This window comes from Scardinius erythrophthalmus (assembly GCF_964197995.2).
Source record: "Scardinius erythrophthalmus genome assembly, chromosome: 20".
Lineage (NCBI taxonomy): Eukaryota > Metazoa > Chordata > Actinopteri > Cypriniformes > Leuciscidae > Scardinius > Scardinius erythrophthalmus.
Genome location: NC_138240.1, coordinates 31,332,876 through 31,359,548, shown reverse-complemented (window position 1 = coordinate 31,359,548; position 26,673 = coordinate 31,332,876). Strand labels below are relative to the sequence as shown.

The following is a 26,673-nucleotide window of genomic DNA, read 5'->3' as shown; positions in this document are numbered from 1 at the left end:
CTGGTTTGATGTTTCGCTATCTAATGCAATGGCATTTATGCATTTTTGGGGGTGAACCCAAGTGTCTCTTAGGGGCTTCTGTACTGTAAATGGAAATGCAAAATGTTGTAAGATTGTGTTTATCAAATTTTCATAATACATACAGAATAATGCATCTAATACATTACACTTCATCTTCGATTCAGACTCAACCAAACACTCTTGCAAGGAGAATACAGAAATGGGTTACCCTTTATTTTAAGGTGTCCTTGTTACAGTAATTATTGAATTAAGTGCGGAGTAATATTAACATAAGGTTAGGGTTTGGTTTAGTTGCATGTAATTATGCATAATTTACTGTTGTTACTGTAACATGTAACAAGAACAAGAACAATGAGTAACAAGGACAATAAAATAAAGTGTTACCAGAATTATCAACAGACTTCAATTGATTTATTCACTAAACTTATATATATAAAAAACAATAAAAACAAAAAAAGTAATAAGCAGTGAAGGGACACAGCTTTTTAATAGCATTTGAAGTGAAAAATTTACACTTGGTTATTAAAATCATCTTGTTTTCAGCAGCAGCACAAGAAAACCTAAAACATGCAATGTCTTTAATCAGGAATTAACAAACCTATTATTTTGTTTTGATGAAGATTAATTTAATACATTAAAAATGGCATTTTCAAAAAAAAACATGCTAACCATTAAAAAAAATTATACATTATACATTTTTTTTATATATATCTCCCCTCCAAAAAAACTGCACTCTAATAGGAAAAATGTATCTCATCTCAAATGCTTATTGAAGTTCTCTCCATTTGCCCATAAAAATAAAAAAAAATCTATACTAGTTATGGCCCAGCTCAAAAAAAAAAAAAAAAAAAAAAAAAACAGAAAAGAAAAAACAAAAACAAAGAACAACCTTCAACCCTCGTCATCCATTTGTAATAGTTAAAGCACTCAACTTTATGTTTCCTCTGTAAAAGAAAAAAGAGAGACAGTTTTAATTGGGAATGCTTAAACGATAAAAACATACAGCCAATATTTTTGTATCAACATTTTAATGGAATGCACGTTTGCTTTAAAAATCCTGACGTACAAAGTGAGGGGGTTTGAAACGGTTTACCTACTGAAGAATAACTTACAAACAGCACGAATGGATGTGAATAAAGTGGACAACTATGTACAAAAATTAAATACAATGCTACAGCACATTAAGAGATTTATAAATGTTCATAAAAGGTAAATATTAACATGTGGCAAGATGAAACTCCACTAAGTCCCTATGATCAATAATGTCTCCTCTCTCTTCAAGGAAGCTTCTTGCGTTAGTCTGAATACTGAATCCAATGTTATTATTTATGAAAGACATCAAATGTACCAGGGTTCGAATATTAAACTTCCCACTATTATATTATATTCCCATGTTTGTAAATAATCAGGAAATAGTTCAACCAAAACTCGTTTCTCATCATGACTTAGTCCCAATTCAATATGACTATTTTCATCAGTTAAACACACACGGCAGAATATTCCTGCTGCCATTTTCCATAAAATAAAAAGTATGTAAAAGAGCAGCAGGGACATTCTGTAAAATTTCTCCTTTTGTGTTCCACTGAGAAAAAAGGTTTTAAAATAAACCGGAAAGGAGCCTCTAGGTTTGAAGAAGAATGGGGACCACTGAGCAAAAAAATCTGTCAAATCTCATACTTAGTTGTCCAAATATATTAAAATTTGCCAGTGTAGAAGCTCTCAACAGCATTTCTCAAAGGCCCAAACGCTTAAAGGCATAATTACAGTTTCAATGTCGATCAAAAGTTTCAACAGGCATGGCTTTTTCTTACTCAGAAAAAGCAAAAGAGAAAAAAGAAAAAGAAAAAAAACCCTCAACCCCCGTTACGCACCATTCTTCATCAATAACTTTAATTTCAGGAAGGGGAATTTTAACTAGCAAAGGTTTTCGCTGTCTCTTCCTTGCCTCTGTAAGTCCTCTTCCCATGTGTGAAGGGCAGGTATCTATACTTGATCATGTGCTGTAGAGGAAACACAAACAGTGTCAAAACCTCAAGTCAACAACATTACATCACTGGAACTCTAATTTTAGACAACGCTGCTTTTAACAGCTCAGCTATATGAAAAAGAAATGGCGAACCTTGATCTGCCGCTTCATGGTGATGCAGAACAGCATGATGAAATACATTACGAGGATGGGCCAGAACACCGGCACGTCAAAGGCGTCGAAGAATGTGCATATCATAGCGATGACGATGCCCTTCGTCGCTGAATGCCTGAAACATCAAGCAAAAAAACAACTTAAACTGAATCACACATTTATGATTTACTAAGGCCCGGTTTAACACACAGGGCTTAGATTAAGCTAGGATTAGGCCTTACTTCAATTAGGACATTTAAGCAGCTTTTATCAAACATGCCTTAAAACATTACTGGTGTGCATCTTGCACACCAGTAATGATAGATTTAAAGATATTTCAGGTCAGGTTGCTTTTTCAGTTAAAACAGCTCAAGCATGCATTTTAGTCTGGGACTAGCTTAAAGGGATACTTCACCTCTGGAAATATGAATGTGTATTTAAAATAGGTCATTTATGTAGAAGAAATGTGAAATTATTTTTGAATTTGGAGCTTTCTAGACTGAGAAAAGCCAGAAAATGTATTTTTGGCTTATGTGGATGAAAGACAACAACTCCCAGAACGCACTTGCTTCGCCCTAGGAGGCCACTCCCAAGCCACGTCTACCGGTTAGAGAGCGCAGTTTAAAACAACAAGGCTAGGCCACTAGTGAGTCTCCGTGACAAGTCTGCCCAGGATTTCGAGATCGCCCAAAATGTCCGGGATTCGGCTTTTGCGTTCTACAGTCGCCATTCATCATGTTTACTGTGGCGAGCAGGACGAGGCTGACGGCCGCGGGAGAACGGCGCGGGGCCGGTGGTGTGATTACTGAGACACACCGGTCTCGTATCTCTCACGGAGGAGCGGGAATTTTCTTAGCAATGTTAAAACACATATCAACCGATCACTTTTTTAGCATTCATGTAAACACTACATTCAGATTCACCAATCGGAATGAATTCCGTTAGATTGAAACAAAAGGTGTGCATTTAAACAATGAATGGCGACTGCAGAAAGCAAAAGCCGAATCCCGGACATTTTGGACGATCTCTGACATGTCCGGGAAAAAGAGTATGGTAACCCCTACTACTCAGCTTTCTCCATAGAACAAGAGCCTGCTAGCTTAGCTTCCAAAGAAAGATGGCTGACACTATGTGTACATTCTGTGAGTGAGATCCCACCCTCTATGGGCGGGTTGAACACATGCGGAACAGCTCCTCCTACTGGCTGTAGTCTTTAGCCTCTGGCCAAAAAATCCTCCGATGACACAAAATGAAGATTTTTGCGTCATCGGAGGATTTTTTCCAGACAAAAAATACATAAATCTCTCGTCTCAGGGGGATATGAGGGTGGAAAGCACGGTAATTCGAAAATACTACAGGTTTTCTACTAATACAAAGCTTAATGCTAAATCCTAGAGTATCCCTTTAAGCCTTGTCTGTGAAACCAGGGGTAGAGGTCTAAAATTAAATAAGTAAAAAAACAACATTATTGTGAGCTTATTGTAACATACTAATTGAACGATACTAGTTGACAACTGATATACAGTGAGGAAAATAAGTATTTGAACACCCTGCTATTTTGCAAGTTCTCCCACTTGGAAATCATGGAGGGGTCTGAAATTGTCATCGTAGGTGCATGTCCACTGTGAGAGACATAATAAAAAAATATGATTTTTTAACTATTTATTTGTATGATACAGCTGCAAATACGTATTTGAACACCTGTCTATCAGCTAGAATTCTGACCCTCAAAGACCTGTTAGTCTGCCTTTAAAATGTCCACCTCCACTCCATTTATTATCCTAAATAAGATGCACCTGTTTGAGGTCGTTAGCTGCATAAAGACACCTGTCCACCCCATACAATCAGTAAGAATCCAACTACTAACATGGCCAAGACCAAAGAGCTGTCCAAAGACACTCGAGACAAAATTGTACACCTCCACAAGGCTGGAAAGGGCTACGGGGAAATTGCCAAGCAGCTTGGTGAAAAAAGGTCCACTGTTGGAGCAAACATAAGAAAATGGAAGAAGCTAAACATGACTGTCAATCTCCCTCGGACTGGGGCTCCATGCAAGATCTCACCTCGTGGGGTCTCAATGATCCTAAGAAAGGTGAGAAATCAGCCCAGAACTACACGGGAGGAGCTGGTCAATGACCTGAAAAGAGTCCTTCCCTCAGTTAGAGCATTGAAGATGGGTCAAGGCTGGGTCTTCCAACATGACAATGACCCGAAGCACACAGCCAGGATAACCAAGGAGTGGCTCTGTAAGAAGCATATCAAGGTTCTGGCGTGGCCTAGCCAGTCTCCAGACCTAAACCCAATAGAGAATCTGTTGAGGGAGCTCAAACTCCGTGTTTCTCAGCGACAGCCCAGAAACCTGACTGATCTAGAGAAGATCTGTGTGGAGGAGTGGGCCAAAATCCCTCCTGCAGTGTGTGCAAACCTGGTGAAAAACTACAGGAAACGTTTGACCTCTGTAATTGCAAACAAAGGCTACTGTACCAAATATTAACATTGATTTTCTCAGGTGTTCAAATACTTATTTGCAGCTGTATCATACAAATAAATAGTTAAAAAATCATACATTGTGATTTCTGGATTTTTTAGATTATGTCTCTCACAGTGGACATGCACCTACGATGACAATTTCAGACCCCTCCATGATTTCTAAGTTGGAGAACTTGCAAAATAGCAGGGTGTTCAAATATTTATTTTCCTCACTGTATTAGCAATCACGATAAATCTGCAGATGTTTGGCATTTAAGTTCTCCTGTTTGGCCGATTAGTGTTGGAAGCAAGACTTTTATCCCAGCACAGATGCACACGAGCTCATGAGATTTAAGTGCAGTAAGTGCAGTAAGTGCTGATATATTTAAAAGTTCTGTTGAAAGTGGCTTGGACCGAGCAGCACAACACACTTGTAGCCAATCAGCAGAAGGGGGCGGGTCCACTCATGATGGGGAGAGAGAGAGAGAGAGAGAGAGAGAGAGAGAGAGAGAGAGAGAGAGAGTGAGCAAGAGGGACATTTGAAGAAAGACTAGAAAGAGAGATGGCTGAGAGACATTACAAAAGAGAAAAGGTCAGACAAAAAAGGGTTATGATCAGGCAAGAGCTTTTGGAGCCGTGTTAATATTAGAAAAGCTTTCCAGCATTAGAGAGACCGAAGCAGGAAGATGCTGAGGTTTTGTTTTTTCTGCTCCATGCGAGTAACACAGTTTTGCTGTTTCACAGAACCAAGATATGCTGTTGTTGTAATGTTAGCTTTAGTAACCGGACAGTTCTGAGTGTCACTATTTGTCTAGATCTGTGTGTTGCTGGTGTCTAACAACAAACTCTTGCTTGCATACTCTTGTGTACTGTATGTTCATTTTTTGTCCTTCCTTGTAGTTTGTTATCTTTGCTTTATTTTTCACAAAGCATTATTTTGCTTCGCATCAGCTATGATAAAGAGACATCCACTCTTGCACTGCGTGTTCGAGCATTTTGGGGGCGGAGCAATAAAGGGAGGGGTGTGTGTGTTTGGGTTGATTTCAAATATCAACATTGTTTCTCAGAAATCGCTTATTGCACCTTTAAAGCACTCATGCTTATAGCTCCTATTCTCCATCTCCCTCCTGTTTTGTTTTCATAGATGTTCACTTTTTTTTCCAAAATAATAATTTTGAAAATTGTTTTAGTAAATATTGTAATTTAAATATTACATTTATTGTAGCAATATTGTATTGTACAATACAGTTGTTATTTACATTCATTTTTAATATCTAACAGATCACCACATTATTGTTACTTTTTTCATTCCTATGAAATGTTCCAGAAATGCTGTAGTCTGTTTTAATTTATCTTTATTTCTCTGGTGTTTTTTATGATTAAATTGAGATGGAAAAAAAAATGTTGGTAATCAAATTAATTAAATTCTAATTTAATTTCTAAATGCAATAAAATTAATTTTGAACAAGTTTAAATTTTTGGCAAACAAAAATAAACAAAAGTTGACGACAAATTTTGGTATTGCAATATAATCCTTAAAAAAAAAAATTCTCCTGAAATGTCTCAATATTTTTTATTTTTGTAAAGGTCCAGTTAGGGCCACGTAAGTTTATTTGTGCATCTAACGATCGTTTTATCAAATGGAATGGTGAAATGATCATGAAGTGACTCATATAGTGACTCACTTCACTCGAAGTGTTCATATCCTCATATAGTGATACAGCAGATGTATTTATAATTACATTTCTTAAGTAGCTTTAATAATGATTTAGCATGGGAAAACCCAGACAACTTCCGGCAAATTTAGATTTGCTCTGCAAGTAGTCTGGCAAAGAGCTCATTCAAACCCATTTCTTATCCGTCGAAATCGCGGCACCAATCAGAAACGTTGGGGCGGGCTTTACACAATGGCGATCGCTCTGATTGGTTTTAGGTCTATCCAATTGCGCCCAGAGGCATTTGAGCGACGTCCGTTGGTGAAGCGCACCAACTTTTAAATGCCTTATTATATTCAAATTGCAAACACATGAGGACAGTCTCCATGAAAGACCCAATGGCAGATGAACGTGCTACTACATTTAATAGAGGATTTTAACTGTGACAAGATGATTGACAGGGCAGTTTACGTGACAGGATGCACGCGACAGATCCGTCCGATAAAGATGACGAAGTAGTATGTCCCAAAGCTTGCCTACTTTTTTGCTACATATTCAAAAGTAAATACCTTTTCTTCACAAAAAGAGTACATACTTTTATGGCGTAGTGTAACTTAGGCGAATTGGGACTTATTTCGATATGTCACTGGATCAAGCCAATCCACTTATTCTCTGGAGAAAACTGCACTCATCAAGCGATTCCATGGGATCTTAAAATATCACCCCTTAATGTGACAACTCACCAGAATTTGAACTCTGGCAACCTCCTAATGAACGGCCGGAACTCTTCATTCTGTTTTGTGGGTAGTGCTGGACCCTCATCTAGTGAAGGGAGACATCGATTAGGGAATAAAAAATAAATAAATAAAAAATAAAAAAAATCAGCTCAGCGATGCAAATGTCACTGATGATAAGAAGATAATTTCAAGTGCCGGTCTTACCTGGATCGTCAAGCAATGAGGGATCCACTTTTGGTGAGAGGAAAGCAATGAAGAGGTTAAGGTGGTAGATCCCGAGAGCATATGTGACTATGTACCAGCCCTAATAAAAGACACAAATGATTCAGTGCATTTGATTAATGTTTTGCGATGAAAAAAGCAACAGTTACTCAAATCAAATGAACTTTGTAGACCCGCAAGATGCAATTACACGACTAGAACATTATCATAAATCTACAACTGCATAATAACTCTACCCTTGTCAAAGCATAAATTACATAAATGAAAGTATTTTGCAAACATTCCTAAACAGATGGTGTTTTTACCTGTAGAATATATACTCTGATCATATATATGGCCGTTAGAAGAAGAGTGGCTGCCCATCGGAATGCTGAGAACGGTGTTGACTTGTCCAACCATGACTGATAAATCTGCGAAAAAGTATTTCTCATTATTCAACAAATCTTACTAGGGGTGGAAGATAGACCAGTAGACACGATTAACAGGTTGAGATTTTGGACTATTCTCTCTATTGCAGTTACACTCATGTGACGCGCTGCATGGTTAGCTTATAGTTTATCAGTTCATTCTCGTGTTATGCAGCACGTTTGAGTTTCCACAAGAACCAATGAGGTTCATTCCCGTGTTACGCAGCACGTTTGAGTTTCCACAAGAACCAATGAGGTTCATTCTCGTGTTACGCAGCACGTTTGAGTTTCCACAAGAACCAATGAGGTTCATTCTCGTGTTACGCAGCACGTTTGAGCTTCTACAAGAACCAATGAGGTTCATTCTCGTGTTACGCAGCACGTTTGAGCTTCAGCAAGAACCAATGAGGTTCATTCTCGTGTTACGCAGCACGTTTGAGCTTCTGCAAGAACCAATGAGGTTCATTCTCATTTTACGCAGCACGTTTGAGCTTCTACAAGAACCAATGAGGTTCATTCTCGTGTTACGCAGCACGTTTGAGCTTCTGCAAGAACCAATGAGGTTCATTCTCGTGTTACGCAGCACGTTTGAGTTTCCACAAGAACCAATGAGGTTCATTCTCGTGTTACGCAGCACGTTTGAGTTTCCACAAGAACCAATGAGGTTCATTCTCGTGTTACGCAGCACATTTGAGCTTCAGCAAGAACCAATGAGGTTCATTCTCGTGTTACGCAGCACGTTTGAGCTTCTGCAAGAACCAATGAGGTTCATTCTCGTGTTACGCAGCACGTTTGTGGTTCTACAAGAACCAATGTGGTTCATTCTCGTGTTACGCAGCACGTTTGAGCTTCAGCAAGAACCAATGAGGTTCATTCTCGTGTTACGCAGCACGTTTGAGCTTCAGCAAGAACCAATGAGGTTCATTCTCGTGTTACGCAGCACGTTTGTGGTTCTACAAGAACCAATGTGGTTCATTCTCGTGTTACGCAGCACGTTTGAGCTTCAGCAAGAACCAATGAGGTTCATTCTCGTGTTACGCAGCACGTTTGTGGTTCTACAAGAACCAATGAGGTTCATTCTCGTGTTACGCAGCACGTTTGAGCTTCAGCAAGAACCAATGAGGTTCATTCTCGTGTTACGCAGCACGTTTGTGGTTCTACAAGAACCAATGAGGTTCATTCTCGTGTTACGCAGCACGTTTGAGCTTCTACAAGAACCAATGAGGTTCATTCTCATGTTACGCAGCACGTTTGAGCTTCAGCAAGAACCAATGAGGTTCATTCTCGTGTTACGCAGCACGTTTGAGCTTCTGCAAGAACCAATGAGGTTCATTCTCGTGTTACGCAGCACGTTTGAGCTTCAGCAAGAACCAATGAGGTTCATTCTCGTGTTACGCAGCACGTTTGAGCTTCCGCAAGAACCAATGAGGTTCATTCTCGTGTTACGCAGCACGTTTGAGCTTCTACAAGAACCAATGAGGTTCATTCTCATGTTACGCAGCACGTTTGAGCTTCAGCAAGAACCAATGAGGTTCATTCTCGTGTTACGCAGCACGTTTGTGGTTCTACAAGAACCAATGAGGTTCATTCTCGTGTTACGCAGCACGTTTGAGCTTCTACAAGAACCAATGAGGTTAATTCTCATGTTACGCAGCACGTTTGAGCTTCAGCAAGAACCAATGAGGTTCATTCTCGTGTTACGCAGCACGTTTGAGTTTCCACAAGAACCAATGAGGTTCATTCTCGTGTTACGCAGCACGTTTGAGCTTCAGCAAGAACCAATGAGGTTAATTCTCGTGTTACGCAGCACGTTTGTGGTTCTACAAGAACCAATGAGGTTCATTCTCGTGTTACGCAGCACGTTTGAGCTTCAGCAAGAACCAATGAGGTTCATTCTCGTGTTACGCAGCACGTTTGTGGTTCTACAAGAACCAATGAGGTTCATTCTCGTGTTATGCAGCACGTTTGAGCTTCTACAAGAACCAATGAGGTTCATTCTCATGTTACGCAGCACGTTTGAGCTTCAGCAAGAACCAATGAGGTTCATTCTCGTGTTACGCAGCACGTTTGAGCTTCCGCAAGAACCAATGAGGTTCATTCTCGTGTTACGCAGCACGTTTGACCTTCTGCAAGAACCAATGAGGTTCATTCTCGTGTTACGCAGCACGTTTGAGTTTCCACAAGAGCCAATGAGGTTCATTATCGTGTTACGCAGCACGTTTGAGCTTCTGCAAGAACCAATGAGGTTCATTCTCGTGTTACGCAGCACGTTTGAGTTTCCACAAGAACCAATGAGGTTCATTCTCGTGTTACGCAGCACGTTTGAGCTTCTGCAAGAACCAATGAGGTTCATTCTCATGTTACGCAGCACGTTTGAGCTTCAGCAAGAACCAATGAGGTTCATTCTCGTGTTACGCAGCACGTTTGAGTTTCCACAAGAACCAATGAGGTTCATTCTCGTGTTACGCAGCACGTTTGAGCTTCTGCAAGAACCAATGAGGTTCATTCTCGTGTTACGCAGCACGTTTGACCTTCTGCAAGAACCAGTGTGGTTCATTCTCGTGTTACGCAGCACGTTTGAGTTTCCACAAGAGCCAATGAGGTTCATTCTTGTGTTACGTAGCACGTTTGAGTTTCCACAAGAGCCAATGAGGTTCATTCTCGTGTTACGCAGCACGTTTGAGCTTCAGCAAGAACCAATGAGGTTCATTCTCGTGTTACGCAGCACGTTTGAGTTTCCACAAGAGCCAATGAGGTTCATTCTCGTGTTACGCAGCACGTTTGAGTTTCCACAAGAACCAATGAGGTTCATTCTCGTGTTACGCAGCAAGTTTGAGTTTCCATAAGAACCAATGAGGTTCATTCTCGTGTTACACAGCACGTTTGAGCTTCAGCAAGAACCAATGAGGTTCATTCTCGTGTTACGCAGCACGTTTGAGTTTCCACAAGAGCCAATGAGGTTCATTCTCGTGTTACGCAGCACGTTTGAGCTTCAGCAAGAACCAATGAGGTTCATTCTCGTGTTACGCAGCACGTTTGAGTTTCCACAAGAGCCAATGAGGTTCATTCTCGTGTTACGCAGCACGTTTGAGTTTCCACAAGAACCAATGAGGTTCATTCTCGTGTTACGCAGCACGTTTGAGCTTCAGCAAGAACCAATGAGGTTCATTCTCGTGTTACGCATCATGTTTGAGCTTTAGCAAGAACCAATGAGGTTCATTCTCGTGTAACGCAGCACGTTTGAGCTTCAGCAAGAACCAATGAGGTTCATTCTCGTGTTACGCAGCACGTTTGAGCTTCAGCAAGAACCAATGAGGTTCATTCTCGTGTTACGCAGCACGTTTGAGCTTCAGCAAGAACCAATGAGGTTCATTCTCGTGTAACGCAGCACGTTTGAGCTTCAGCAAGAACCAATGAGGTTCATTCTCGTGTAACGCAGCACGTTTGAGCTTCAGCAAGAACCAATGAGGTTCATTCTCGTGTTACGCAGCACGTTTGAGTTTCCACAAGAGCCAATGAGGTTCATTCTCGTGTTACGCAGCACGTTTGAGCTTCAGCAAGAACCAATGAGGTTCATTCTCGTCTAACGCAGCACGTTTGAGTTTCCACAAGAGCCAATGAGGTTCATTCTCGTGTTACGCAGCACGTTTGAGCTTCAGCAAGAACCAATGAGGTTCATTCTCGTGTTACGCAGCACGTTTGAGCTTCAGCAAGAACCAATGAGGTTCATTCTCGTGTAACGCAGCACGTTTGAGCTTCAGCAAGAACCAATGAGGTTCATTCTCGTGTTACGCAGCACGTTTGAGCTTCTGCAAGAGGTTTGTTCTCACGTTTGGTTGAGCTTCTGTTTATGTTTGCTGATCAAGGTTTATATCTGAATAAAAGGCCTAAATTCAATCAGTTCATCTTATAAAGTGATAAAGAGAGAATTTGGATTAAACCACTCATTCATATGGATTAGTTTTACGATCCCTTTATAAACTTAAAGAATTTTTACGGAGGTAGCTAGCTAACGTTGATAGAGGAATTTGCAGCTTTACTCGCAAACTACAATTCCTGTTCGTCAATAAGGTGAGAAGCAGACACATTATAAATATAAATATACTCAAATTAGTTGAAAAGTGTACCATCCAAGTAGTAGTAATAGAAGTTTGGTAATGATGACAATAGCGCACACAAAAGCAGTAACTGCTCCATGCTCCGGCACGGTTAGTGATCACAATACATGTGAGCCGCACTCGAGCCTAATCGACCCGTGCCCAAACCCACCTCTTCAAGCAGGCCCGGGCATGGTGCAGCGAACACATCACCCAGCAATCACACTAGTCAAACAAGCCAGACTTTGGGAGATTGCCTGCTGCGTAAGTGGGCTTGAACGGTTAAATACACATACTTGCGTGTCAAAATTAGGAAAGTATCCTCAAGCACAGTCATTAATGTCTTAAGTAAAAGTAAATGGTTGAGAAAGAAAACGCATGTGTAACAGTAAATTGGATCTGTGCATTTGATTTTAATGTAAAAGGTAATTTAATGTATACCTGCTGACGTCTGTGTAATTAATGCTAATCAAACAACAGAAATCACTTCTCTTGACTGAATCACAGAGAAGACTATGCAGCGGGGTTTTTTTACTACATAAAATTTGACTACTTTATACAATTTAAGTAGTATTTTTAATTCTAGAGCTTGACATTTTTCAGGTATGTCTATTTAATTTGAGTCTTTGTTCTATTTTAGTTTATGGTCCTGATGCTTGTAATTAATTTCTTTGTTCTTATTTTATCACTGACTGTTCACATATCTTCTCTAAGCTTGAAGGCCCGTTCACACCAAGGATGATAACTATAAAGATAACGATAAAGATATAATTCTAAAAATCGTTCTCCATATTAAAGAATAACAGAGTTCACACCACAACTATAACGATAAAGATATGAGGAACGATATCGTTGGGATCACTTTCAGAACGATTTTTTTCCAGCTGTCGAACGATAAAACACTGACAGCCAATCAGAATCCATTCTAATTTAAAGGTCTCGCGCATTTAAAATGGATCTGGATCATCCGGGCGCGCGCGTGCTTAGAATAAAAAGACCGCTATCGGTCGCTGGTGTGGACACATATATAGTTATCTTTATCGTTATCGTGCTTGGTGTGAACGGGCCTTCAAGGAGAGAGAGAGTTTGAGAGTTTTTCTTTTTACTTAGGCTAGTATTAGGGTGTTTTCATGATATTGAAATTGGTGAAAAGAATGATCAGTTTCAATAGTTTGCATTTTTTTTATATATATATAAAAACCCTATTTAATGCAAAAATCGTGATCAATATCGTTATCATGAAATACAATTACTCATATCGTGATATACGATCTTGGTCATATTGCCCACGCCTAACACTTACAATCTTAATATTGCTTAAATAGTCAGACAGTGGCATCTACAAGAGCCTCACCTGCCCGAGCCGTTTAAAGAAGTTTCCGATCGCTGATGGTTTCCCATGGATGGATTCACCAGCACTGTCTCCTTCTGGCATTCTGTCTGTGAATGAGGGGTAGCATAATGAGGGTACAGTGACAAAAAAAAGGATTATTTTTGCTTGCTATTTTTATATTGACAGTAAACAACCCAGAAATAACACAATATAAATCTCCTCATTGAGCTCACTCAAACATATATTCAAATCTGCATGCAAATAATTCTACCATTTAGGAGTGTAGCTGCACATTTACATCCTAATGTCATCCTAACATTATAACTGTTCATATAGCTAATAATGGTGTTGAACAGCCACATCTCAACACAATTAAGTTTTTTGCACTCAAAGCCTGGAGAATTACAACCCGATGCACTCATTTATAAGTTGCAGCAAATTTACTATGACTAAATTGAGCCTTCATTTAAAAACTTTTTTTTAAAACCTAATAAAATGGGATGTGAAAAAAATTCTCATTTTGTTTTTATCATTATTATTTTCCAATTTTCCCTAATAAACAAATCCTAAAATAGTGTTTTGAAGCAATCCCTTCTTTTATTATTAAAAATATTTTATTTCCATATTTATATAAATACTTTACTCAATTCCTATAAATCTATTGAGACCATATAAAACACTACCAAAAAAAACTGGAAAATCCGACATTCATTTAGGACATTTTATGCGTATCTAATGTTTTACAGCCCTATTGCATTGTGTATGGTTTACTATATCTCTTCTGAATTTTTAAACAGATTCACATAAAAACGACATGAGACATGAACCGAACACATTTCCCTGTTGGTTACAGGGTTCACTTCCTTTTTATTCACATTATTTCTAACAATTTCTTTATCTGTGAAAAAAAAAAAAAAAAAAAAAAAAACTGCTAATACAGTCAGCTGTTCTTCCTGTCTCTCTGTAACACTGTCTTAGGCGTCTTATATGACGGATATTGCAGTTTATTGCTCTGGTCACATATGCAGTCCACATGCTTTCTGCAGCAGGACCGTGACATGTTCACACAGGTGATCAGGGACCCAGGCCATCTTTCTCCTGCTGTTTTTCCCAATCAGTAAAAAGGTCTCTTTAGTGTCCTAAGGTATTGGAACTGTGACTTTAATTGTCTTTAATTAAAATTTCCTAATAATTTACTCACCCCCACTTCATCCGTCTTTCTTTCTTCAGTATAAAAATAGCTGATAGTTTGGCTAGATAAGACCCTTATTCCTCAGCTGGGATGTGTAGAGCCTTTGAGGCCGCATTGAAACTGTAATTTGGACCTTCAAACCGTTGAAGTCCACTATATGGAGAAAAATCCAGAAATGTTTTCCTCAAAAACCTTAATTTCTTTTCGACTGAAGAAAGAAACAAATGAAAATCTTGGATGGCGTGGGCTGGGGTGAGCGAAATATCAGCAAGTTATAATTCTGAAGTGAACTAATTATTTAAGGACTGTTCCACAAGTACATGTGCAATAATGTTTTACGGTTCATTGAACAAGCTTTCCAATAAAGATATGTAAAGCTTATTTACATTTTACAAAATTTTCATTAAAATACTGTATTCTGAACAGGGGACGTTTCTTATAAAGATACCCGGGTTCCAGAAATCCCAATAGGAATCCAGGAATTCCTTGATTTCTTTCTCTAGATCACCTGACTTGCTCTGTACTGACTGAATGACATTTCGCAGGCGGGGATAAGGGTGGTGCTGTATTACGTTAAAGTTCGTAGGTTTTAAAATCTAAATTACGGTTGACTACATTATCTACCTTGCAGATCAGTGCATTTCCCCCGTTTCAGTCGATGATAAAATACGATTCACTCACGAGTGCGTTTAAAGGAATTGATTTCCTTTTCGAGCCTCCGCGAGATGATGATAACCTACAGATGTAATCTGAGGCAAAGTCCAAAAAACCACCACGTCAATGAACAAGAGGTTCTTCGAGGAAAATTATCAACCTAACGTTAAATCAAGATCACCTTCAGTATAACGGCGCATTAAATAAATGGTTTGGAGTCTCTGCTAAAGGTAGAAGCAGCTCATTTCCCTCATCTTTCAGTCACTGCTGTCGACTACAGTGGAATCTAATGCATCATTGTAGTCAATACTAACATGTGTATTTATTTGCTAAATAAACTATAGTGATCCCAGAGCAGAACCTGCGATTCTTGATCCAGATACGTCTAGTCTATTTCCTGACATCTGAACCAAACAGGACAGGGCATGCAAATGAACGCTAGCTAAAGTTCCGGTACGGATTTGTTCTCAGTCTGTTGTCATAAGCGAACCAGTGCGACAGATACTTACCTCAATGTTTATTTCATAAACTCGCTGTTAATGTAACCACCTAACTAGAAGGCTAGTGGTCAGACATTCTAAGCTAATTTGCTATTTAGCATCGGTTTGTTAGCCGTAGCTGATTCCTTTAAGGCGTAAAGCATGCTGGTTAATGTAGTTTCTAAAATAGATATTCTGCGTTTGACGCAAAACACAAACGACTGCTTATAAACTACACTTCCCGTTCTATATACAACACGACGGAAACGCAAGGGTTGTAGTTTTCATTTTCGAATTTGTAATTGACACTTGCTCTGTGAGGCATCGAGAACGAACTACAAAGACCAGCAGACACGCAGAAAAGTGGACAACTCACTTCCGGGGAAATCCGAACGCAGGCGAGTGGTAAACTTTGCTAGCACTGCCTTTTACGGCATCTTTTAGAAAATCAAAATTTACAATCGTCATGCCACTTGAGGAAAATAAAATCAGGCGGACAGTTAACATATTCGAGGAGTCGGATTGCCTGTGAGAGGTTTATAACAGGAGTGAGATGACAGGAAATCTGTTTCTCTTACCCGGTTGTGCCGCTGTGTCACTCTCGGCTGCCGATCCGCGCGTCGCGCTGCTTCTCTGCTGTGAACACGTCAGTTCTTCTGTAGACGCAACCGCGTCAGACCGCAGTAGCCGAGCGCAGACAACATCGCTCCCTATTCAACATCAGCCGAGCGCAGATAACATCGATCCCTGTTCAGCAGATCCAAAACTCAGCGCCAGTAATTCCTAACTTTTTTTTTTCTTCGATATGATACCGATACTTTTTGTTACAGTTGTAACGATACCGATTACAATACTGATACTATTTTTTTTTAAATCGGTATGGGATTTATTTATTTATTTTAGAAAAAGAGAAGAAGAAGATTTTATAAGTATCTATATGCCCATCAACACAACTTCATATGAAAGGGTTCAAAAATCCAAGTAGGGTCAGATGGGTGAAGATTCCCCCTTAAGAACAATCTACTTTTACTTTTTAAAATTGTGACCAATGGGCAAGAAGCTTCTCCACTTTTAAAAACACTTTAAAACACACACACACACACACACACACACACACACACACACACACACACACACACACACACACACACACACACACACACACACACACACACACACACACACACACACACACACACACACACACACACACTCACTCACTCACTCACTCACTCACTCACTCACTCACTCACTCAAACTCAATATAGTGCTGTCAAATTAATGGTATCTAACATAAAAGTCTGTAAATGTATAATATGTGTGTGTGTAGTTATGTGAATGTATGCATGTATATATGTGTGTGTGTATATATATATATATATATATATATATATATATATATATATATATATATGAAGACTTCAGATGCAAAAGCCTCTAAGTGCCATCTGAAATTTTCTTTAAAAAATTAGCATTTTTATCAAACTTGTATATTTAGGTTCAGTAATTTCACTTTAATGACAATTAATTGGTAATTTTCATTGCCATTAAAGTGAAATAACTTACAAGCTTGATAAAAATTATCATTCTAGAAGAAAATTTCAGATGGCACTTAAAGGCTTTTGCATCTGAAGTCTTCATATATATATGTGTATATATATACAGTATATATTTATATATATATACACGCACACATACCATATATATGTATATTAATCGATTTGAGAGTACTTATATGTGTGTGTGTGTATACAAGTATTATACATTTACAACCTTTTATGTTAGATGCAATTAATTTAATTGATCGCACTGTGTGTGTTAAAGTATCATTAATATAACACTAAATCAATTAAATTTTGTTTTGGCAATTATTTAAACACTTGAATAAGCGATGACAGACCAAGCAGTAAAAGAGATGAATCTGAAAGGTATGTAAATTATTCTATGTCTTGAAAGCCCACAGGCATATGAATATATACACATATTTAGTTGCCAATATTCTAATTAAAGATATGTCAGAAATATCAACAATATTAATTCAAATTGAATGATTTTACTCAATTAGCCTATAGCGTTTAATGAATAAAGATGTCTGAAATGTACTTTTAACCAGCTAGAATGTGTAGGCATTCCATGATTGTTTACTGGGCATAACCAACCAGTTTTACTAGTTTTACATGTGAGAAATGGACCAAAGGCCGAAAAGAGCACATTCTTCCCTCAGATAATTGGCAAAAGACAAGATCTCTTTCAGATGCTCTCCACTGTCGTCTCATAGATGGCCAACATGAAATTTAATGTCCAGCAGAGACCAATGCATTGTGGGTGATCCTCAACCAATACTGACCTTGCATAATTAAAACACCCTCAGTTTTACACACTTTAGTATTTATTTGAAAAAGAAATCACTTTACATGATAATTCAAACATGGCGATATAAAAAAAGAAACAGCATAACAGCTCTTTAATGAAAACACAAGATATTAACTCTTAAAAACATTTCTAAAATCTGTAGTTGTCGAAATGACACAGCGTGACATAATACTGACTGATATTTACTGTAAATATAACATTGTTTACAATATCCTAAAGCCATAAAGTGCTTGGATCTATATGATGGCGTTTCACCATCACGGCCAATTTAAAAACCTCATTTTGTCCTCAATGGGACCCTTAAATGGCATCCAATTTAAGATGTGCTGTTATCATCACATGAACAATATGGTTAACACTAGTTATTTACAAATGCATTTGCTTGTTGAATAAAGGTTACAGATGTACCTTTAACTACATACAATCCACCAAATTATTAATGTTCAAGACAGCTCTTAGTTCAGTTTTATACACAGACTGTATAGGAGTAAGAAATATAAATAGAGGACAATGTTCCTGGATGTCCTCCTCTGATGAAGGCTCTGTCTATATCAGGTTTTTGATGGGATCATATCATGATAATTGTGTGGGTCAGCTGAACAAAAGTACTAGTTGTAGTGATATTAAAGTAAAGTCTGGGTCTTAAAGAGTACATGCAAGATTGAGTTATTTTGTCTTGAGACAGGTGAATCACAAAATGATGTTCAGGTCATTTTTCAGCCGCAAAATAAAAACATAAAAATAAAATAGAATTATATTTTGATTAAAGACCGAATTTAGAATTTTAAGGCCGTTACAATTTGTAGCACCAAAATTCTTATTGGGGTAATGCACGGAATATTAATATTTATGTATTTATGCATCATGGTAGTTTATGTTGATTTAAAAATGCATTGAGAAATGTTTCAAATAATGGCACAATGTCGAAATTGTAATAGCCCTAATGTCTATGCAAAATTATAATTTATAATGTATATTTTTTTCTTGTAATTCTGGGATGAATTGTTTTTGTAAGATTCACCTTAGTACCTTAAATTTTACTATTAAACATCCTAAAATAGAGACAATTAAAATGATAACATAAGGCATCTAATAAAGGAAAAATAGACATTAAAACAAAACAGCATGATAAATAAAACCTTGTCCTGCAAGGCTAATACCACAAAACAGGTGAACTTTAAAAGTCTGATTGTAAAGGCATTGAAAATAAATGCTTATGGTGATACAGTCTCCCTTTCAACAACATAATACTTAACAAATGCATAAAAAAAATCCACTTCAAAAGCAGTAAAAGATGTCCTGTTTAAAAAAAAAAAGAAAAAAAAAGTTTCTGTTACCTATAAATGTACCTGCACTTTTATGGTGCGGTCTTCATCACTGTCATTGTGAAACTTTGATAACGTACAAATAATAGTTATGGGATGACATTGAAATGAGACAATAAATCAAATACAGAATGCCTGTTGACCTAGCCATACATATATAGCTTTGTCAAATTAAGTGAATATAAAGTATGATTTAATGGGTCAAACTTTACCTACGGGCTTTACTTCACACTGTTTTTTTTTCCCTTTATCATACATGATTGCACAATTATAATTTACAACAAGCCAAAAAAATAAATAAGGCAACGTTTTGAAATCATACACTGCTTCTAACCATTCATAACTATGTCCTAATAATGCCATTCATTTTAGTTACGTTTTTTTGTGTGTGTGTGTGTGTGTGATGTAATATTAGCATAAGGCCATCTAATAAAATGATTCGCTTGAACCCCGGGGAATTTCTACTCGTCAAATCATTAGTTGTCAAACATGGAAGTGCGACTATATGGAAAATATAAACCGTCCATTGCAGTTTTAAGAACCCAGTACGGACAATATAGTTGGAAAACAGTTCTCAGCGAAGGTCGCTCTCTGCGAACTCCTCCTTGATGGAGTGCTTGTGTATCCTGCAGTCGGGCATGTCGAAGCCGAAGTCGGCCCACTCGTCTCCCCCCGCGGCCCCGCTGCGGTTCGGGATGGTGATGGTGTGACGCACTCGGAAGTGCACGGCCTCCATGACGCGCTGGCGCTGCAGTTCTCCTCCGGGGCCGATGGCCATCGTGGCCATGTTACTGCTGGAGCGGATGTAGTCGTGGCCCTGCTTCATGTCCTGCAGGCCCCTCCAGATCGCCAGCCGGAACTGCTCAGGGATCTTCAGGGCCCCAAGATCCTGAGGAACACAAGATCACAGGTAGTAAGTACATTGTGCTTACAGTAAACATCACGCCATGAACGTTCACGTGAATTTGTGAATCAAATCTCCCTATAGAGTGCAAGAGTCGGGTTCCGGAAGTAAAAACTCTTAACATTTTTAATGATAACTTAAAGGAACATGACGACTTTTTGGGACTTTAGCTTATTCACCGCATCCCCCAGAGTTAGATAAGTCCATACATACCCTTCTCATCTCCGCGCGTGCCGTAACTCTGTCTGACGCACCCACCACTAGCCTAGCTTAGCACAAAGACTGGAGGTAAACGGCTCCAGCTAGCATACTGATCCCAATAAGTGACAAAATAACGCCGCCCAAGTAGCAGTGCTTCGTCTTCTGAGAATATAGTTCCCAGTATGTATACGGTTAGAAGATGGCTGTGTCTCATGTGACCTTGTTATTTGTGCACGCTGTGACTATACAAATCACAACATGTAAATAGGAAAATGTTGGCGTTATTTGTCACTTATTGGGAGCAGTATGCTAGCTGGAGCCATTTACCTCCAGTCTTTGTGCTAAGCTAGGCTAGTGTTGCGTCAGACAGAGTTACGGCACGCACGGAGATGAGAAGGGTATATATAGACTTATCTAACTCTGGGGGATACGCTGAATAAGCTAAAGTCCCAAAAAGTTGGCCTGTTCCTTTAAAGACAAACCTGCTGTGAGCTACGAGGTTGTTAACTCTTTCACCGCCAGCGTTTTTGACAATTTCACAAAAGTTTCATGGCCCCCAGAATATGTATGAATAGCCTATCTGAACATGCAAATTATCAAAAGAACGAACAGACCCTCTGCTTTAAAAAAAAAAAAAAAAAAAAAAACGTTTTATTCTAGCTTCATGCATTTTTTTTTTAATCAACAATTGAATGTGGGTAAGTATCATAAAAAAAGCAACATTTTGAGCAAAAATCTGAGAAAATCTCGTTTTTGTCAAAGACTACATCCAGATCGAATTCAAAACGATGATCAAAACATAGATGGATCGAGTCTATCAACACTCCTAAAGCTTCACAGTCCTATAGCTCGTCCTGGGTCGACATTTAATTCAGTAACATTAGGCAGTTTTGATGATGATCGCGTTATTTTATATATGCATCTGCTTACATATGCTATCGCTTGTTTCTGCTTCTTCTTCACCTGTGTTTTTATCAGGAGATTCAGCACTCTTTCAGAAGATGCCTAACAGCGCCCCCTACCCAGTGAACAGTGAAAACACAGAGAGACGGAAATTTCTGTCAATGGCTGGGAAAGAGTTAATTGAGAGTATTTGGTTTTGTTGAAGCCTTCAGACTGCATTCTTTTAACTTATTTTTAAAATAATAATTTAACAGCAGAAATTGTGGTGAAACACTACATTACCCATGATGCTCTACAGAAAATTCCACCAATCAGAAAGTTGCGATAATCAAACGCACCAAACTTTACTCCGCCCACTTTAATGAAGCACTGCAAATGATGTAATCGAGTCTCTCTACGGTCTCAAAGTACTTAAATATTTCTCAATCGTGTTTAATTCAATTATTCTGTTCACAAAACTTCATGGGATTGTAGTTCTTTCCCAACTACGCTGAAAAAGTGGACAGGCACTGTTGCACTCTATTACATGGCAAATCTATGTATCCCACTAAATTTTGTGTTGTTATACAAGAATATTTGTCCACAAAATGCTGCTGAGTTCTGACCAATCAGAATCAAGTATTTCAGATCTGATTTCACCAAGTGCAACATGGATCAACGTCTTTGTTGGTTCTGGAGAAACATTCCAATCAACCAATCAGATCTGAGGGACAAGTTTACAGTTTATGTTAAGTTCAGGCTTTCAACCAGGGTTAGATGCTTCGAATAACTTCAGTGTTATTCACCTATCATTTCCCTCTGATTCATTTTAGGGATAAGTTATGGGTAGGGATAGGTTTAGGATCAAATTTTCAGACAGGAATGTTGTTCCAGGATCAACAAAATATGTGGCAAAATCACAGTGGCCAAAATTGGCTGGACACTAATGCAGTCTATAAGGACAAAACACAAACGATTCAAGAATGAAAAGTCCATATTGACCGAACTGTTGGTTTACCTCCATAGAAAGAGTCTGAAGGTGGTACACACTCTGGAGTCCCTGGGACGTGAAGAAGTCGATACAGTTTTGGCAGCCCAGGCTGGTTAAGAAACTGTTCAGAGACAAAAGGAACCCCACTAAGACCAAGCGGCTGCGTCCTGTGAATTACATATTCACCCATGGAGAACATAACAAGCAAAGCACCACGGCATTTGCATCTGCACAGGGACTATTATCAAGTACTGATGGAATAATAATGTCAGTGTATTTAGGCAACAATATACTTAATTAAATGAAAGCATTTGTATTGTAATCATAATTATGATCAAATCTTTGATTATACAAACACCAGTTAAATATGGTGAAATGTTCAGCTAGAAGTGAATGTAATATATGCCACCATTCAAAAGTTTGGTAAAGTTTATAAAGGTTTTTCTCATATTCTCACCAAGGCTGAAATATTATTACAATTATTTAAAATAACTGTTTTCTATTCTATTCCTGTGATCAAAGCTGATTTTTTTGTATCATTACTCCAGTCTTCAGTCACATGATCCTTCAGAAATCATTCTTAATTCAAATAATTCATTATTTTTTTTATATATAATTCTTAATATTTCTGTGGAGCGTGTGATACATTTTGATGAATAGAAAATACAAAAGAACAATCATTCACTAGAAATATAGATATAGTTTTTAAGAATGTAAAAGTTTTAACTGTCACTCTTAATCGAATGCATCCTTGTTGAATAAAAGTATAAATTTCTTTAAATAAATAAAAAAAGTTTTACTGAACCCAAACTTTTGAATGGTAGTTAAATGAAATGCTTCATGCAAATATTTTTTTCAGAATTTGCATAGGATTTCATTTTATAAAAAAAATGCAATCAAAACATGCAATTACATTAATGATGCATAACAAGTTTTTCATTGTATTGATCTTTTTATTATAAATATTTCACCAAAAAAAAAAAAGATTTGCTTGATACAATCAAAACAGGAAATGTAGCAAATTTAAAGCCGACAGAGTTATTTTAAAGGCAGAGTAAGACAAACAAAACTACAAGAAAGTGAGTAAAGTATGTGTAGCAAATTCAACATCTGACTGTAAAGTGTTTTGAAATGGCTTAATGATCACAATATCTGATTTAATAAAGCAGTTTTAGTCATTTTAAACTAAACAGTTTCCAAGACATGTGGTTGCTTTGTCATAATTATAGATGCTGCCCTTAATTTTCACCCTGATACATTGATAATTAAATGGAGATGGAACATTGATATTAAAGGGATAGTTCAGGATTTTAGACATGAATCTCTATAGCTTCCCCATAAGCAGTGTTGTGCATTGACCATGACTTACCCCCGACAGCGTCCTGTGAGCCGAGCTCCGGTCCAGTTTTGGTCAAGATGAAATTAGTCCGGCAAGTTTGCTGGGGTCACGGCAATAAAGCTTTTTTCTTTTAAAATCAATATGTGTTCAAAAGAGTGATATATTTGCAGCACAAAACCGCTGTCTATGGAGAGGTCAGACCTCGTAATGGCTTGGCACTATTTTCTTCCCCGTCATATCACTGCGCGCTGCCGCTACCTACAGCCAGCTGGGAGCCGCGCACGTGTCACTTTGTTTACAGCTCGTAAAGAGAACGATAACATGTCTGACTACAGCAGCGACGATGACAACATTGACACACAGCCAAAAGGATATCTGTACAAACTGATCGCTCTTGGTGAGTAGCTATGTTAGCTCGTTCGTGTAGCTGTTCTAAGCACGTAAACACTGCTGTAAACACTGCCGAACAACTGAAAAAGTGGTGTGCGCCTGCGCTGCTCGCAGCTGGCTGTAGGTAGCGGCAGCGCGCAGTGATATGACAGGGGAGAAAATAGTGCCAAGCCATTACGAGGTCTGACCTCTCCATAGACAACGTTTTAGTGACGCAAATATATCACTCTTTTGAACACATATTGATTTGAGAAGAAAAAAGCTTTATTGCCGTGACCCCAGCAAACTTGCCGGACTAATTTCATCTTGACCAAAACTGGACCGGAGCTCGGCTCACAGGACGCTGTCGGGGGTAAGTCATGGTCAATGCACCACACTGCTTATGGGGAAGCTATAGAGATTCATGTCTAAAATCCTGAACTATCCCTTTAATAAATTAATTTTTTGACAATGGAGTCGGTAAAACAATGCAATGTGCATGGAAAATGACACATTTAGTTTAAAATAAATATCACTCTAGGTGCCAATACATAAGACTTATGATTGGCAAAGTAGCACAAATGACAATGCTATTAACTTAGTAAATAATGTAAACAGGTTGTTGGTGGCAATGGACTAAAACACATAACTGGGTGAAAGTGAATCTCAAAAAAACTGAATGGAATATATCATACACTGTCATATATTTTAATCCAAAAATCAAAAGAAAAAAAAAAGAAATGATAGTTTGCTTAAAGTATTTTTTTTTAGAATTATCAAGATTTTTTAGATTGTGACAATTTTTGACATTTATTATATTACAATTAGGGCTGTCATTAACGATTATTTTGGTAATCAAGTAGTCGGTCGATTATTTTGACGATATTTGACGTCAAATCATATGGTTTTATAGAACAATACTGTTAAAATACATAATATAAACAATCAACTTGCATCAATTGCAATCGAGGATTTCTTTTTTTAAATCGAGAACTCGAATTTAATCGAGGAATCGTGACAGCCATAGTTATAATTAGAATGTGTAATATATATTTTTTTAAATAACATTAATTATAATAAATTATTATAAGATTATAATATTTTCCTAATTTCTTATAAAACCGTAATAAAAAAAAAAAATAAAAAAAGTTACTTAAATTGTAAAGTTTAAATAAAATGTTAGTATTTGTTGTGCTGTCTCTAATGAATGCTTTTACTGTAGGGAGAATTTAATGAAAAATGTATGAGAATTACAAAAATAAAATCCAGATCTGTGACAGAAATGAGTATTTATGGAGGAAATGTGCTTAATTATCATGAAAATCTGTCACAATGCAGAGACCATTAAAAGTCCATCATCCAAAAATGAAAATTCTGTCATTAATTACTCACCCTCATGACGTTCCAAACCCCATAAGACTTTCGTTCTTCTTCGAAATATGAATTAAGATATTTTAATGAAATCTGAGAGATTTCTGTCCCCGGAGAGATTCTGAGAGATGTGTTTCTTATTCCCTCACATTGACAGTTACTAATTATTACATTATATGAATCACGTAAATTACGACTGTTTACTGAAGCGCCGAGTTGTGCTGAAATTCGCGCTCAGCAGCTTCTGTGAACATAAAGCCCGCCTACTTTGATTTGATTGGTCATCTCAAATATTTTGACATTGACGAGCGATGTTAGTCCACTGAAGCAGCTCAGATGAGAAGATCTTGGTGCTGTGCAATATCCTTGCACCAGTAAAGTAGTGATAATATATTAGGCAATTATGTCACAACATTTATTATATAGCCTACACCTCGGAAAAATATTGAGATCCGGACCTCAGTGACCTCATATCTGGCTACGGCCATGGGTAAACGGAAGCTCAAGCATTCTTTCTTGACGTGCAAGAACCAATGAGGTTCATTCTTTTTACGCAGCACGTTTGAGTTTCCACAAGAGCCAATGAGGTTCATCCTCGTGTTACGCAGCACGTTTGAGTTTCCACAAGAGCCAATGAGGTTCATTCTTGTGTTACGCAGCACGTTTGAGCTTCTGCAAGAACCAATGAGGTTCATTCTCGTGTTACACAGCACGTTTGAGCTTCAGCAAGAACCAGTGAGGTTCATTCTCGTGTTACGCAGCACGTTTGAGCTTCTGCAAGAACCAATGAGGTTCATTCTTGTGTTACGCAGCACGTTTGAGCTTCAGCAAGAACCAATGAGGTTCATTCTCGTGTTACGCAGCACGTTTGAGCTTCAGCAAGAACCAATGAGGTTCATTCTCGTGTTACGCAGCACGTTTGAGCTTCAGCAAGAACCAGTGAGGTTCATTCTCGTGTTACGCAGCACGTTTGAGCTTCAGCAAGAACCAGTGAGGTTCATTCTCGTGTTACGCAGCACGTTTGAGCTTCTGCAAGAACCAATGAGGTTCATTCTCGTGTTACGCAGCACGTTTGAGCTTCAGCAAGAACCAATGAGGTTCATTCTCGTGTTACGCAGCACGTTTGAGCTTCAGCAAGAACCAATGAGGTTCATTCTCGTGTTACGCAGCACGTTTGAGCTTCAGCAAGAACCAATGAGGTTCATTCTCGTGTTACGCAGCACGTTTGAGCTTCAGCAAGAACCAATGAGGTTCATTCTCGTGTTACGCAGCACGTTTGAGCTTCAGCAAGAACCAATGAGGTTCATTCTCGTGTTACGCAGCACGTTTGAGCTTCAGCAAGAACCAGTGAGGTTCATTCTCGTGTTACGCAGCACGTTTGAGCTTCAGCAAGAACCAGTGAGGTTCATTCTCGTGTTACGCAGCAATGTTGAGCTTCTGCAAGAACCAATGAGGTTCATTCTCGTGTTACGCAGCAATGTTGAGCTTCTGCAAGAACCAATGAGGTTCATTCTCGTGTTACGCAGCACGTTT

At 38.3% G+C, this 26,673-nt stretch overlaps 2 protein-coding genes across 10 annotated transcripts in view; both read right to left on the bottom strand.

The window, feature by feature from the left end:
* Positions 1–489: 489 nt before the first annotated feature.
* On the bottom strand, positions 490–16,616 carry rer1 (retention in endoplasmic reticulum sorting receptor 1). Of its 5 annotated transcripts, none has more exons than XM_081349055.1 (8): positions 15,964–16,616; positions 13,082–13,167; positions 7,529–7,633; positions 7,206–7,305; positions 7,008–7,086; positions 2,141–2,276; positions 1,893–2,021; positions 490–965 (listed from the first exon to the last, which is right to left on the bottom strand). In XM_081349055.1, exons 2-7 carry the CDS (start codon positions 13,160–13,162, stop codon positions 1,932–1,934), a joined length of 591 nt encoding a protein of 196 aa, XP_081205181.1. In that variant the 5' UTR covers positions 13,163–13,167; positions 15,964–16,616; the 3' UTR covers positions 490–965; positions 1,893–1,931. The 5 variants fall into 5 exon arrangements, with proteins under 5 accessions (XP_081205181.1, XP_081205184.1, XP_081205183.1 ...); XM_081349058.1 differs by having other exon boundaries at positions 1,967–2,021; positions 15,964–16,089; XM_081349057.1 differs by having other exon boundaries at positions 13,082–13,163; positions 15,964–16,020.
* Positions 16,617–17,760: 1,144 nt separating this feature from the next.
* tp73 (tumor protein p73) overlaps positions 17,761–26,673 on the bottom strand; it is a 47,507-nt gene continuing 38,594 nt past the window's right edge. For 3 of the 5 annotated variants that reach the window (XM_081349048.1, XM_081349049.1, XM_081349050.1), the window contains exons 11-12: positions 22,089–22,182; positions 17,762–19,972 (exon numbers count right to left, since the gene is read on the bottom strand). In XM_081349048.1, coding sequence (XP_081205174.1) covers positions 19,658–19,972; positions 22,089–22,182 — 409 coding nt within the window. In that variant the 3' untranslated portion in view covers positions 17,762–19,657. Of the gene's footprint in view, positions 19,973–22,088; positions 22,229–26,673 lie in introns of all 5 variants that reach the window. The other 2 variants (XM_081349052.1, XM_081349051.1) reach the window with 2 other exon arrangements.